Source organism: Pleurodeles waltl, chromosome 11, assembly GCF_031143425.1.
Source record: "Pleurodeles waltl isolate 20211129_DDA chromosome 11, aPleWal1.hap1.20221129, whole genome shotgun sequence".
NCBI lineage: Eukaryota > Metazoa > Chordata > Amphibia > Caudata > Salamandridae > Pleurodeles > Pleurodeles waltl.
Genome location: NC_090450.1, coordinates 914,878,837 through 914,894,064, shown reverse-complemented (window position 1 = coordinate 914,894,064; position 15,228 = coordinate 914,878,837). Strand labels below are relative to the sequence as shown.

Here is a 15,228-nt window from a genome sequence, read left to right as displayed (position 1 = left end):
GGGAATACCTAAATGGAGTTATGCTGCACATGGGTTTGGGGGTGGGATTTGTCAGCTGGACGAAGTTACTTTACAGGACTCCAACGGCCCGGGTCTGCACGGGACACACCATATCAGAGAGCTATGCAGTGGAGAGGGGAACACGGCAGGGATGCCCCCTCTCATCCCTTCTCTTTTCTATAGCGATGGAACCGCTAGTAAGCATGGCATGAGCAGGTAATCTTTACAGAGGAATAAGGGTTGGCGTGGTGCCGAAAAAGGTAACAATATATGTGGACAACCTCCTATTATTCCTTGGTGACACATGCATGACCTGACTGGGAAAAAAGCAATGGTAAGAGATTTTAGTGTGATGTTGACCTGATTGGGGCATAAGCAATGCTAGGAGATTTTGGTGCGATGTTCTATATACTACCTAGGCCCTACCTCACTCCTGAGAGAATTAATACATTTTTTGGAATCACTGACTCAGCTTGTGCTAGGTGTGGAGAGGTAAATGCCAATTATCTTCATGTGATTTGGGCGTGCCCCGTTCTTAGAACATAATGGGAGGGGGGCACCACAATACTTGTGAGGCTGGCAGAGAAGGCAGTTCTCACAACACCTGGCCTTTGCCTTCTCCATTGGTTTCCGCACACAACTAAAAACAAGGTCACTAGTAAATTCCAAGATCTAACCTTAATACTTGCTAAATGGGAGCATACACGTCACTGGAAAGACCAGAGGGGCCCACAGCGGATAGCATGGTGACGAAAGATGGAAACATGGGCACCCTGCAAGGGGTCATTGTTGATGAGAGGTCCGCCGAGGCACTGGTAAACTAGACAACGCCAGGGCGTAGGAGATACTAATCAATGGCCTAAAGACTATGGACCAAAACCACCACAATAGTACTCCCACACACACACCCGCCTGTGAACACCAGTACTGCAACCCCACAGTAAGCCATGAACTGGTAAATACCATTATCCTTCATATGTATCCTGACTTGACAGTCCAGGACACATACGATAGTTATTAAGCCAGAAGAATCAATAGGCAGCTGCACACTTCAGCTGGGCTATATACTAGTCCTATTGGAGTGCCCTTCCATGGTAGTAAAAGTCACACTCAGAGGATATGGGTGGGGGGTTGAGGAAGACAGGGAAGACAGGAGATCGACTCTTAATAGTTTGTAACGAAGGATGATTATCAATTACACTCTGTATTACGTCTTACCTCTTATTCTCCCTAGTTGGGGATTGTTGTAATTTCTGAAAAATCTATAAAATATGTTAAAGAAAAAAAAACATCGTCTTTTGCTGCTTGAGATGTATTGCATCTGCATAGAGGATATCGAGGTCCAGAGACTCCCAACCTTCTAGGCAATGCACAGGGGAGACTAGCAGTTCCCACAGTGACGTAGGTTTATCTTCTTCTTGTTTTATCCCATCTCCCTTTCTCCACTGGGGGCAGTCAGTGGAACTAGGCAGTCGCTACTTGTCACACTGAGCTGCCACAGCTGGTATTTGAGGTCCAGGATTGCCCCTGCAGTTGGAACCAGGTGAGTACGTGACAGCTATTTTAGTTTTACTATTGGTTTGGTGGTCTTGGGCCAACATTTGCCTGCTTTAGAGTACACCTATCATAGAAACATTTGTTGCTGTGGCTTCAACACAATCTATTTAAAAACACTATCAACTAAATGTTTATCATTCTGGGTACAATATGAGAACAATAATCAGGTTAACTACATCAAAAATGTTCACTGGACTATTTGGTCTCAAAAATATTTTCACCCCGCCTTTCCACATCCCTGTGGAATTTTACCCCAAATAGGTCCTATCAGACTTTTAAACAGAGGTCTTCCCAATTTGTCTGCTCTCCAAACAGATAATTACGGGAAATACAAAAGTCAACACAATGATAATGATTACAAACCTTTATTGAGCTTTAAATTAGCAATGTCAAAAGAAAATCACACAATCCTCATTATTAATGTTCCAATCATACACAATGTTCTTCGAATAAAAAACATAATGTTTCACACTTCTTGAAAAACAATTGATTAGAAAACAGTCATTTTTAGCAGTGTGCTCCCTTCTGAAAAACAGGCAAACAGGCAATGAAAATACAGCTTGACTTTGTTTCAACCATTTACATAATCGGTCACTTGTAAAAGGCTGCTGCTTGCTAAGAGTTTGCCTTTTCTTGTATACAAGATAATCTAAAGTGAAACTAAAGCAAACATGGCTATCGTTAATTTAACCAGGAATAACAGAAGCATTAGAGCCTTCTACATTCTCACCCACCCACCACCACCACACAAAGCCTTCCACAAAAGAAGACCCGACATCTATCAGTGCTAGACTGGGCTACAATTGTTTGCACACAATGGCAAACTGGGACAATGTTCTTCACAAACTGAAAATATTAAAAATATGTTCTCCTGTACTTATTCTACTCATGGCTTCTAATTACCTTTCATATATTGATCGTCCAATTTTCCCCCAAATATATGATTATCTCATAAAACAATTGGCCTAATTGACAGGGATCACATCTGAAAACTTCATCCATGTCTTTGTGTTTTTACAAATTAGAGCATTACAACTTTGGATTCTGTATTAGTTGCATATTCTGTCACTGCAAACTTTAATGTAAATAGAACGTAATGGGGCCTAAAACAATTAAAATGTAGCAAATAAAGGAAGGCAGAATGGAACCAAAACACAATTTGTGTTTTTTAACCCGTGAAAAACATAAGGAGCTAATTATGGGACTCTCGTTTAGGCCAGTGATCTTAAACGCTATGGGTCAATCCCAACCCCCATCAACTCCAGAGCAACATCAATGGAAGCAACCAATGAAAACATTCAACAAGCTGATTTATACAATGGTTTGTGGTTTTATATGACATGTGTACTGCTTCAATGTACGACATTACCAAAATACGTTGTACTTTAAATACATTGTGAGTATGCATTCAGTCTGGGCCAGTAGGTCTAAAAGCAACAATGAATTATGCAGTATTTGGAACTGGGACAGACTACTCATCTTGTGGATACCTCAAGCTGTTTCATGTTAGAAGGGAACAGTTCTTCAAATTCTGGGACCACCTGTCAAGGAAAGACAAACTAAAAGAACAAAAAAAAAGGCTACGTCTTGGAGCCCAACATGCAAAGTATGAGTGTTCTTTTCTTTTACGATTCAATTGACAAACATTGCCATGGCACTTTTTACTAGGAAAGACAGACTGCTTCGATAATGCAGCCTACACAATAATTTTTTATTTTTTAAGGAAAACACAATATTTGCTAACCACACTTCTATCAACGCAAAGGTCCAATCTTTAATATGCGCTTGTAAGCCATCGAAATATTGTGATTTAAGAAATATTGGCTAATGAGATAGGGACTAAGTTATTGTTGTGGAGTGTTTATCCTGCTGATTAATACAAAAGGGAAAAAGCAGACAATGGAACACAAAAATTCTGTTATAACTATTAAAGAAGCAACAACAATGTAATGAAATCACTCTTACGTCCACTCCAGTTTTCATGGATTTGGTCCTAATTATTTTGGGTAAATATGGTGCTAATGAAAGTGACATACTGAGAGTGATTCAAAGTGAACGAGTTTCTCTCCAGAATGTGCAATAATAGTGCCACCACACACTTCTCAACATCGCCTCACTGAGGTGTCCCAAAATCTCCCCCAAAGCCAGTCCTAAACGAAGGCCATTCAGTTAGGTCTGTTCACTCTTTAGACTCATTGACTACTGCCAGCAATGGTGGCAAACAATGCAGCTTGGGATGCTGGTGTCTATTCATGAAGCTGATCCCCTGCTTGCTACACACTTGGCCAAGACCAAAATGAGTTTCATATATACTGTTAAACAGTGAAACCAGACAGGAATAGTGACCCTGCCAGGCAAGTGAAGGTTTTAATGTTGGTGTTCATAACAGAAACAAGTCCTGCCTCCATTGAGTACTATTTGATGGTTTTTAGAGGCGATGGGAAAAGGGGCACAGAAAATTAAGGCACAGCAAAAATGGAAAATAACAACAATAAGCTGAAAAAGGAGTAATGACATTAGCGAGACTGTAGTTCCCTCAAGACAAGCAGAAAAAGTTCTATTGGAAAGAGAAGCCAGGGACATACCAATGGCAATGGGCAAGCTTTCTGGGACTGAAGTTTACTAAGAATTTTTAATTATTCCTTTAGTCTGCACTTCAGAAAATACGGATACTGGTTTTGATGCTCAGAAATTCGGTTGCCTGCTTGAGAAGGTTTGTTGTACAAAGCATAAAACTGTGTCTGATTTTAGAAGACAGCAGAGTAACTCAGGTGGTGCAGCTCCTCGCAAGTGACAGGAAGCCTGTGTTGGGGCACAGCCGGCATTGTATGAGCAGATGACAGCAAGCAACAACTCAAATTTTGCAGCAGCAGAGGCTGCCTATTTTCAGTCAAAGGCAGTAGCTGAGAGGTGCAGCATGTTTGCATCCTGGAAGATGAAACTGAAATTGCAATCAGCTTCAGAAAGAGGCAAGTGTGCACCGTTGCTTGGCGCACAGGGGACCAAGCAACAGGACAGGCCTAAACAAGTCCTAAACGCATGACAGACAAAAAGACAAAATATAATCAAGTGGTAAGCTTACTGGACTGTAATGTAGTCTGAATAAAGTAAAATGTCCAAGAATGCCATCGAATAAAGTTAAAGGAGTGCTTAATTGCTTTAATTATAATTAGCTAACTCTTAAAAAGAGCAATTACTGTAATTAAATAATTGAACTGATTACTTTAAATAAGTACAAGGCTGAACAGGAAGCATGTATACTATATTTCAAAAGAAAAACTCTTGTTTCTGTACTCGGCTTGTATTGTGAAGAAGTCCGATAGACCAGAAAGGCAGCCTCAGTTAGACCAAAAGAAAAGAAAAACATATCTGCTGTTTATCATTTTGATACAAAACAAGACTCCACACTAACAATTGCAAAAGAATTTGAAAAAAGTGCAAACTAAATGATAGACACACTTGGTTTCAGATGATGGGAGACACGCATTCTCAAAACAATTTGGAGAAGCACTTTTAGTATTAAACAAGAGTAAATATCTGTCCATAATCCGACCTTATATACATAAACCTTTCAAACACAAGTAATTCTTTTAATAGATCAATACTGTTGATAATAATAATTCACATTTTCATGATATGTTAACATCGGTATACTAATTATATGTTACACTTTAATGAACATTCTCAAAGCTTCAATAATTAGAAGCATCCATGACTTGTAAACCTGGATCCATTTTAACCATCATGTACAAGTCACTCAGAGCACAAGTCACCGCTAAAGTAAAATCAAGTGAAAGCAGTTTTTCAACAGCATTGCCCAAATCATATCTTTCAACATAAGAAAACAGTATATTTTTCAGAAGAGAGCAACCTGCTGTGATAAAAAAGAAAATCACGGTTCTTTTCGGAATTATTATTATTATTTTTTTCAGAAAAGAGAAACATGCCTGTTAGCTGCTGCATAGAACAATCCGAGCTTAATACATTTTAGTTAATGAGATCTTCAGATGATCACTTTTTAGTAGGGGTTACATGCCCTGCGTTCTTTTGTACTTTTATTTTCCGCAGCAATCTGCCTACTGCTAAAAAGAAGTACAGTAGGTGGAATTGACATTCTTGGTATGCAAGATTGTAAGGATGATGTAAGTTAACTGTAAATGACCAGCACAATAATGCTAAATACACTGCGATATAATACTTGACAGAATTTATGAACCCTAGACCATACAATAATGCCGCAAATTCAGGCAATGAGAGTGTAAAAAGTATTCATGCACCTTTCCTTATACCCAAATAATTTACTTTAGCAGATCTAGAGCCTACTGTGATCCCTGCAATCCAAGAGGAAAGGCTGCAGTAGTTCTTCAAGGGCTCAGTATTCACCAGTTCAATCAGGCATCCATTCGTAGAAGTCAGTGTATCCCAAAGACCATCCAGATCCACATGCAGCAATCCGAGCCTAACTGGCTTTCGCAGAGGTGCCAAACTGAATCCATTTCACTTGAGTATTCTTCAATATCAATGTTTCAAACACCAAAATCTATTCTTCATATACACTAATGGGATGCCAATGATTAGTTCTAGTGCTGGAAATGAAATGGTGTGTCTACTGGAAGAGGGCTCATACAGTCTTCAAGTGAGTAATACAATTGCTAGTACTGATATTCTATCCTAATCAATTTATTCACCTTAACTTGTGAGAACATCCATTCTATTGTAGCAGTGATTTAAGGTTAAGCCATGAGTAAACATCGGCCTGTGTTCAATTATAAAAGTAAGCATAATTTGCTCTTGGAATCTTACTAATAACTGCATCATGGTGTTTGAAAATTTAATTGGTAGACTACCAGTGGCAATGGGGGCCTTTCTAGCTCAGGTACTCAGCCCTTATAACTGAAACAGACAACTAGGCACTATCCAGGTTTTTAAAGAAAAAGTACATTTTGTGGCACAGTGGGACTAAAACAGGTAAAGGGTGCTAATCTGATTAAAGGAAAAGAGCAGCATTTTTAAAGGGTTTTCAATACTGGCATAAATATTAACTCCAATAATGCTTGGGCATTTGACTGAATTGCATATGCCTCGGGACAAAGAGGATAGAGGTGTTCCCATGTCAGTAATAATAGTGACTGGAACGATAGAGTGCTCTCCACTTGCAGGTAAACTTGGGTTTGATATGCAAAACACAACCTACACCATGAAAGGAAATCATTTTAATGAATCCTGTTTTTCTGTTCTAAAATATTAAGGCAAACTGTTATTGAAGAAAATAATTGATGGTCCAACTCCAAGTCCGGGCCCCACGCAGGACAACAGATTATTTATTTAATACGGGCATACCTTGAAGACGTGGTGAGAAACAAGTAATTAATATTAATTATGAACAAATAACATTTACTCAGACCAGAGCAAAGCAAATTACAGATATTAACAAAAGAGAACAACGTGAAGACAAAATATTTTACAAGACGCATGGAAAGAGCCCATCGGGGATGCCAGATACCAGCTTCAGTCATGCTTCTCTTTAACAGAACATAACCCTGGTCAGTGGAGACACTGACTTTAATCTGGCTGTAAACAGATTGACTTTGACAGAGTATTGTATTGTACATTTTCTTACAAGGCTTTTGTTTACCAAAGCAGTACACACATTAACAACTTATTCTACAGTTTTAGGCCCTTTAATGCAAAGTGATAGACTAGGTTTCCCCAATGATATGGAAAAATAAGTTCTATCGATAGATATGCCACGCTTTACATTGTCTATTGAAATTAAAAGCTCTATTGTACAATCCAAGTGGTTCTAATAATGATCCAATATCCTTGTCTTCCTTAAAATACTTCAAATTCAAGTCACAAGCTGTGGGAAAACATGTCCGATTTGCTTTTTGGTCTTTTTTTCCTATGACTTAAACACATGCACAGCGCGTACAACATACTGCCTGCAGATGGGGCATTCACTCATTCGCTTTCCGCACTTGGTGCAGGTAACCATATGACCACATTCCAGAAGGACACAGTCAATGACGGCATCCATACAGATTCTGCACAGGTTATCATCATTGTTCGTCAACTGCAGCTTTTCTCCATCTAAAGGAAATAAAAAAATAAATATTATAGAGCACAATGATAAGCCCCAGGAAAAACACCTTCTTCCAACCACCCTCCACCCAACCGAAACCTGGTGAGTGTCAAATCCCTTGTTTCCAGATCACTGCTTTCTGTATTCATTAGGCCTATGATATATAAAACCTTTTAGTGTTAAATGCTTCTGATATCCCCAGATACAATCATGTCACCTACAGTTACAAAGACAATCTCAAACTTTACAGCAGTATAGGATCTCGATTTTTGTTCATGCAGGACTTCAAACATTTTGCTACTCATCTAGCAATCCAAATCCAACTTCAGTCCCCACAAGGCAGCGAATAATCAACATTGTGAGCTATTAAAAGTAAAAACTGCTATGATGAGAAATAGAATCACAAGTAGGTGACCTTTTCTTATTTGAACATATGGGGCTTGGCACGAAAGCGAGGTGTGTATGCATTTATCACATATAGTGATTCGAGTAGGATTACCTGATTCCCTATTGCGTTCAATGCCACTCGAGATACTGGGCAGCTTACAAAAGAGTTGTAAAAATTGTTTTGTCCTATATCGCATCATGTGTGCATACGACACACAAAATAGTAAAGCTGACAAGTACAACAGGCTGGTTTTTCAAAACAGCAATATCTAACCCTAGAAAGTGAGGGTCCACATTTCCTTCCTGTGTAAATGCCCATAAGAGTTTAAGAATTTGATGGTGGGAACTCAAATAGGGGGTATGGACCGGGTTCCCCCTCAGAGAGTAAAAGTCCAGAACTGGTTGAGAATGAGAACCCACGTAAGTTATGCTATGAAGAGAATAATTCTTGATGCAGTCTTTTCAGTAGTCAAGTAGCCATACAGTTCATAAATTCTTTTGTGGAAGAATTTTTATGAAGTTGTAAGAAAAGACTTGACAAGTTGCAGACTGAGTACAGCCTTTATTCATTAATTTAAAAAATACAGAAATCGTTTATAAAAAAAAAAAAAAAAAAAAAAAAAAAACATTCTAACAAAATAAACAAACTCCAAAAAGGACACTGCATGGATCACAGTGATGATTCTATAATAGAGAATCAAAATATTCTATGAATTCATGAACACAGTCACTCCTGTCCGAGAAATTGGGTACACAAGTGGACATCAGTGTAATTCATAACCCGAAGGCTTTGTATAAGCTTCAAAATGTGTCAACAGTAAGCCCCGGGACAGTAGATTCTTAAAAAAAAAAAAAAAAAAAAAAAAGAATTTGACAGATGATAGATATAACTTCAAAAGAAGAAGAAAAAAAAGAAAAAAAAAAAGGTTTCTCTTGAAAAGTTCTCCAAGCTCTTACTCTTAGGCAAACCAGGTCAAATGCCTTTTCAGCGTCAAGCATTATCAAATCATTAACATTTATAAAGCGCGCTACTCACCCGTGCGGGTCTCAAGGCGCTAGGGGAAAAAGGGGGGGGTTATCGCTGTTCGAACAGCCAGGTCTTTAGGAGTCTCCGGAAAGCGGAGTGGTCCTGGGTGGTCCTCAGGCTGGTGGGGAGGGAGTTCCAGGTCTTGGCCGCCAGGAAGGAGAAAGATCTCCCACCTGCCGTGGAGCGGCGGATGCGAGGGACAGCAGCGAGTGCGAGGCCAGAGGAGCGGGGGAGGCGGGTGGGGACATAGAAGCTGAGGCGTCTGTTGAGGTATTCCGGTCCCTTGTCGTAGAGGGCTTTGTGTGCGTGGGTGAGAAGTCGGAAGGTGATCCTTTTGCTGACAGGGAGCCAATGCAGGTGTCTCAGGTGTGCGGAGATGTGGCTGCTGCGGGGTATGTCGAGGATGAGGCGGGCCGAGGCGTTTTGAATGTGTTGCAGGCGATTTTGGAGTTTGGCTGTGGTCCCGGCGTAGAGGGTGTTGCCGTAGTCCAGGCGGCTCGTGACGAGGGCGTGGGTCACGGTTTTTCTGGTGTCGGCGGGGATCCAGCGGAAGATCTTGCGGAGCATGCGGAGGGTGAGGAAGCAGGCGGAGGACACGGCGTTGACTTGCTTGGTCATGGTGAGAAGAGGGTCCAAGATGAAGCCGAGGTTGCGGGCGTGGTCTGTGGGGGTCGGTGCGGTGCCGAGGGCCGTGGGCCACCAGGAGTCGTCCCAGGCGGACGGGGTGTTGCCGAGGATGAGGACTTCCGTTTTTTCAGAGTTCAGCTTTAGGCGGCTGAGCCTCATCCAATCTGCGACGTCCTTCATACCCTCTTGTAGGTTGGTCTTGGCGCTGGCGGGGTCCTTGGTGAGGGAGAGTATAAGTTGGGTGTCGTCGGCGTAGGAGGTGATGATGATGTCGTGCTTGCGTACGATGTTGGCGAGGGGGCTCATGTAGACATTGAAGAGTGTCGGGCTGAGTGATGAGCCTTGGGGTACGCCGCAGATGATCTCGGTGGGTTCTGAGCGAAACGGAGGGAGGTAAACTCTTTGGGAACGGTTTGAGAGGAAGGAGGCGATCCAGTCCAGGGCCTGGCCTTGGATCCCGGTGGAGCGGAGGTGAGTGATTAGGGTGCGGTGACAGACGGTGTCAAAGGCAGCCGAGAGGTCGAGCAGAATGAGGGCGACTGTTTCACCGTTGTCCATCAGGGTTCTGATGTCGTCAGTGACTGAGATGAGGGCGGTTTCAGTGCCGTGGTTGGCTCGGAATCTGGTTTGTGAGGGGTCGAGCAGGTTGTGGTCTTCCAGGAAGGTGGTCAGCTGTTTGTTGACGGTCTTCTCTATTACTTTGGCTGGGAAAGGCAGAAGAGAGATGGGGCGGAAGTTTTTTAGGTCGCTCGGGTCAGCCGTAGGTTTCTTTAGTAGAGCGTTGACTTCGGCGTGTTTCCAGCATTCGGGGAAGGTAGCAGAAGAAAAAGAAGAGTTGATGACGGTCTGGAGGTGCGGGGCGATGATGTCGTCGGCTTTGTTAAAGATGAAGTGCGGGCAGGGGTCCGAAGGGGCGCCGGAGTGGATAGAGTTCATGATGGATTTGGTTTCTTCCGTGTTGATGTGGGACCAGTTGTTGAGGGTGATGGCCATGGATGCCGGTTCGGTGGTGTATGGTTGGGTCTGGTGTCCGAAGCTGTCGAGGAGGTCGCTAATCTTGCGATGGAAGAAAGTGGCGAGGGATTCGCACAGATGCTGTGAGGGCGTGACGGCGTTGGCGCTGGGGTTGGAGAACTCCTTGACGATGCTGAAGAGTTCTCTGCTGTTGTGTCTGTTTTTGTCCAGTCTGTCGGTGAAAAAGTTCCTTTTGGCAGCGCGGATCAGGTGGTGGTGTTCGCGGGTAGCGTTCTTGAGGGCGGTCATGTTGTCAGCGGTGCGGTCCTTGCGCCAGGCTTTCTCAAGGGTGCAACAAGTTTTCTTTGATTCTTTGAGGGTGTCAGAGAACCAGAGAGGTTTTTTGGTGTTGGTCTGTCGATGCGTGCGTTTGAGGGGAGCAAGGATGTCTGCGCAGTTGGAGATCCAGTTTGTGAGGTTGAGGGCTGCGTCGTTGGGGTCGGTGGTGAGGGTGGGTTGGTTGGCGGAGAGTGCGGAGAAGAGTTGCTCTTCGGGAATCTTGTTCCACTGTCGACGAGGGATGGGTTGGGTGCGGAGGTGGCGGGTCTCGCGTCGGAATGTGAAGTGGACGCAGCTGTGGTCAGTCCAGTGTAGGGCGGAGGCGTGGCTGAAGAAGACGTGTTTGCTGGCGGAGAAGATGGGGTCAAGCGTGTGTCCGGCGATGTGGGTGGCGGTGTTCACCAGTTGTTTGAGGCCGAGGTTGTCGAGGTTGTCGAGCAGGGTGGTGGTGTTGGGGTCGTTGTTTTGTTCCAGATGGAAGTTGAGGTCACCTGGGAGGATGTAGTCCGGCGAGGCGAGGGCGTGCGGGGAGATGAAGTCGGCAATGGCGTCGCTGAAAGGGGCGCGTGGCCCGGGAGGACGGTAGACGAGGGATCCTCTGAGGGTGGTCCTCGGATCGGTGCGAATCTGAAAATGCAGGTGTTCAGCGGCGAGAGGGGTGTCTTCGGTGGAGGTGGTGATGCTGATGGAGTCTTTGAAGACGATGGCGATACCTCCTCCTACCTGGTTGGTGCGGTCTTTTCTGGAAATCTTGTAGCCTTCGGGGATGGCAGTGGCGATGTCAGGGGCCGAGGAGGCGTTCATCCAGGTCTCCGTGATGAAGGCGACGTCCGGTGCTATGGAGTCCAGGAGGTCCCAGAGTTCAATGGCGTGTTTGTGGACGGAGCGAGCGTTGACTAGGATGCACTTGAGGTGGTTGATGGCGCGTGGGCTTGTGGTCGTGGTTGTTGCGTGGTGGAAGGTGCGTTTGCAGGAGTTGCAGGCGAAGGGTTCATGGGTGCGTTTGGGGTGAGCTTGGAAGCAGGTGTTGGAGCGTCCTGGGTTGAGGGCGTGGAGGGTGGTGGGGTCGTAGCGGGTCAGCGGGGCTTGGAAGAGCTGGGGACCAGGGGTCGTGGCGCTGGGCGTGGACGGGCGCAGGCGGGCTTGCCTCTGGTGTGCGTGGTCGCGCAGCGGCCGCCATATGAGGTAGGGGGGGGAGGGGTCAGGTGGGGGCGAATGGGAGCTGGGGGGCGGGGGCGTGCAGGAGGTCGCGGCGGGAAAGCGCGAGGGGGGGGACAGGTAGAGTGAGAAGAGCTGGGGGCGGGGGGTTTAAGGGTGGAGGGGGGTGAGTGTTAGGAGGTTTAGGAGATAAGGGAGAAAGATAGGAGTAGGGTTGAGAAGATAGGGGAGGGGGGGTTGTAGAGTTGGGTGAGGGTGAGAGGTAGAGTGAGAGGATAGGAAGATAGGTAATAGAGGGGGTGAGGGGGGGAGAGATAGAGAAATAAATAGAGAAAATAGATAGGGAAATCGATAGATAGGGAAATAGATAGAGAGATAGGAAGATAGGAGGAGGTGGAGAGTGAGGGAGTTAGATAGTGGGATAGAGAGATAGGTAGATAGGAGGAGTGAGGGAGGTAGATAGTGAACGGGTTAGATAGGAGAGATAGAGAGGGGGATGCGAGTGGGGGAGGGGGATGAGGCAGGAGCAGGAGGGCAGGCGCGGGGAGAAGAGGACGGAGGAGGCAGAAGAGCCGAAGACATGAAGAACAGAAGACAAGAAGAACAGAAGAACAGAAGACCGGAAGGAGAGAAAAAGGAAGACCAGAAGGAGAGAAGAAAGGAAGACCGGAAGAACACAGAAGAAGATACAGAAAAACTAAGAACAGAGGGCAGAAGACCACAGAAGACCACAGAAGAAGATGAGGAAGAAGAGAAGAAGAGTGAAGACGGGGGAAAGAAGAGTACAGAAGAAGATTACAGATGAGGAGCGAGGAGGAAGAACAGAAGAACAGAGAAGAAGAAAAGAAGAAAAGAAGCAGGAGAGAGGGTGAGTAGCGCGGGGCAGAGCGAGGGGCTGGGAGGGGGGGGGGTTACTTACTGTGAGGTGGGTCTCAGGAACCTGGAGGAGCTGCAGCGGCAGGGGGAGCGACCTACCCTTGGGTCAAGGGTCGCTACCACTGTCGCGCAGCGGCCGCCATATGAGGTAGGAGGGGGGGAGGGGTCAGGTGGGGGCGAATGGGAGCTGGGGGGCGGGGGCGTGCAGGAGGTCGCGGCGGGAAAGCGCGAGGGGGGGACAGGTAGAGTGAGAAGAGCTGGGGAGGGGGGTTTAAGGGTGGAGGGGGGTGAGTGTTAGGAGGTTTAGGAGATAAGGGAGAAAGATAGGAGTAGGGTTGAGAAGATAGGGGAGGGGGGGTTGTAGAGGTGGGCGAGGGTGAGAGGTAGAGTGAGAGGATAGGAAGATAGGTAATAGAGGGGGTGGGGGGGAGAGATAGAGAAATAGATAGAGAAAATAGATAGGGAAATAGATAGAGAGATAGGAAGATAGGAGGAGGTGGAGAGTGAGGGAGTTAGATAATGGGATAGAGAGATAGAGAGATAGGTAGATAGGAGGAGTGAGGGAGGTAGATAGTGAACGAGTTAGATAGGTGAGATAGAGAGGGGGATGCGAGTGGGGGAGGGGGATGAGGCAGGAGCAGGAGGGCAGGCGCGGGGAGAAGAGGACGGAGGAGGCAGAAGAGCCGAAGACAAGAAGAACAGAAGACAAGAAGAACAGAAGAACAGAAGACCGGAAGGAGAGAAAAAGGTAGAACAGAAGACCGGAAGGAGAGAAGAAAGGAAGACCGGAAGAACACAGAAGAAGATACAGAAAAACTAAGAACAGAGGGCAGAAGACCACAGAAGAAGATGAGGAAGAAGAGAAGAAGAGTGAAGACGGGGGAAAGAAGAGTACAGAAGAAGATTACAGATGAGGAGCGAGGAGGAAGAACAGAAGAACAGAGAAGAAGAAAAGAAGAAAAGAAGCAGGAGAGAGGGTGAGTAGCGCGGGACAGAGCGAGGGGCTGGGAGGGGGGGGGTACTTACTGTGAGGTGGGTCTCAGGAACCTGGAGGAGCTGCAGCGGCAGGGGGAGCGACCTACCCTTGGGTCAAGGGTCGCTACCACTGTCGCGCAGCGGCCGCCATATGAGGTAGGAGGCGGGGGAGGGGTCAGGTGGGGGCGAATGGGAGCTGGGGGGCGGGGGCGTGCAGGAGGTCGCGGCGGGAAAGCGCGAGGGGGGGGACAGGTAGAGTGAGAAGAGCTGGGGGCGGGGGGTTTAAGGGTGGAGGGGGGTGAGTGTTAGGAGGTTTAGGAGATAAGGGAGAAAGATAGGAGTAGGGTTGAGAAGATAGGGGAGGGGGGGTTGTAGAGTTGGGTGAGGGTGAGAGGTAGAGTGAGAGGATAGGAAGATAGGTAATAGAGGGGGTGAGGGGGGGAGAGATAGAGAAATAGATAAGAGAAAATAGATAGGGAAATAGATAGAGAGATAGGAAGATAGGAGGAGGTGGAGAGTGAGGGAGTTAGATAGTGGGATAGAGAGATAGAGAGATAGGTAGATAGGAGGAGTGAGGGAGGTAGATAGTGAACGGGTTAGATAGGAGAGATAGAGAGGGGGATGCGAGTGGGGGAGGGGGATGAGGCAGGAGCAGGAGGGCAGGCGCGGGGAGAAGAGGACGGAGGAGGCAGAAGAGCCGAAGACATGAAGAACAGAAGACAAGAAGAACAGAAGACCGGAAGGAGAGAAAAAGGAAGACCAGAAGGAGAGAAGAAAGGAAGACCGGAAGAACACAGAAGAAGATACAGAAAAACTAAGAACAGAGGGCAGAAGACCACAGAAGAAGATGAGGAAGAAGAGAAGAAGAGTGAAGACGGGGGAAAGAAGAGTACAGAAGAAGATTACAGATGAGGAGCGAGGAGGAAGAACAGAAGAACAGAGAAGAAGAAAAGAAGAAAAGAAGCAGGAGAGAGGGTGAGTAGCGCGGGGCAGAGCGAGGGGCTGGGAGGGGGGGGGGGTACTTACTGTGAGGTGGGTCTCAGGAACCTGGAGGAGCTGCAGCGGCAGGGGGAGCGACCTACCCTTGGGTCAAGGGTCGCTACCACTGTCGCGCAGCGGCCGCCATATGAGGTAGGAGGGGGGGAGGGGTCAGGTGGGGGCGAATGGGAGCTGGGGGGCGGGGGCGTGCAGGAGGTCGCGGCGGGAAAGCGCGAGGGGGGGACAGGTAGAGTGAGAAGAGCTGGGG

General features: G+C 46.2%; 1 protein-coding gene across 5 annotated transcripts in view; it reads right to left on the bottom strand.

The window, feature by feature from the left end:
• Window positions 1-1,906: 1,906 nt before the first annotated feature.
• Window positions 1,907-15,228, bottom strand: part of RNF34 (ring finger protein 34) — a 124,716-nt gene continuing 111,394 nt past the window's right edge. For all 5 annotated transcript variants that reach the window (XM_069214898.1, XM_069214899.1, XM_069214900.1 and 2 more), the window contains one exon: window positions 1,907-7,647. In XM_069214898.1, the coding sequence (XP_069070999.1) occupies window positions 7,460-7,647 (188 nt within the window). In that variant the 3' untranslated portion in view covers window positions 1,907-7,459. The remainder of the gene's footprint in view (window positions 7,648-15,228) is intronic.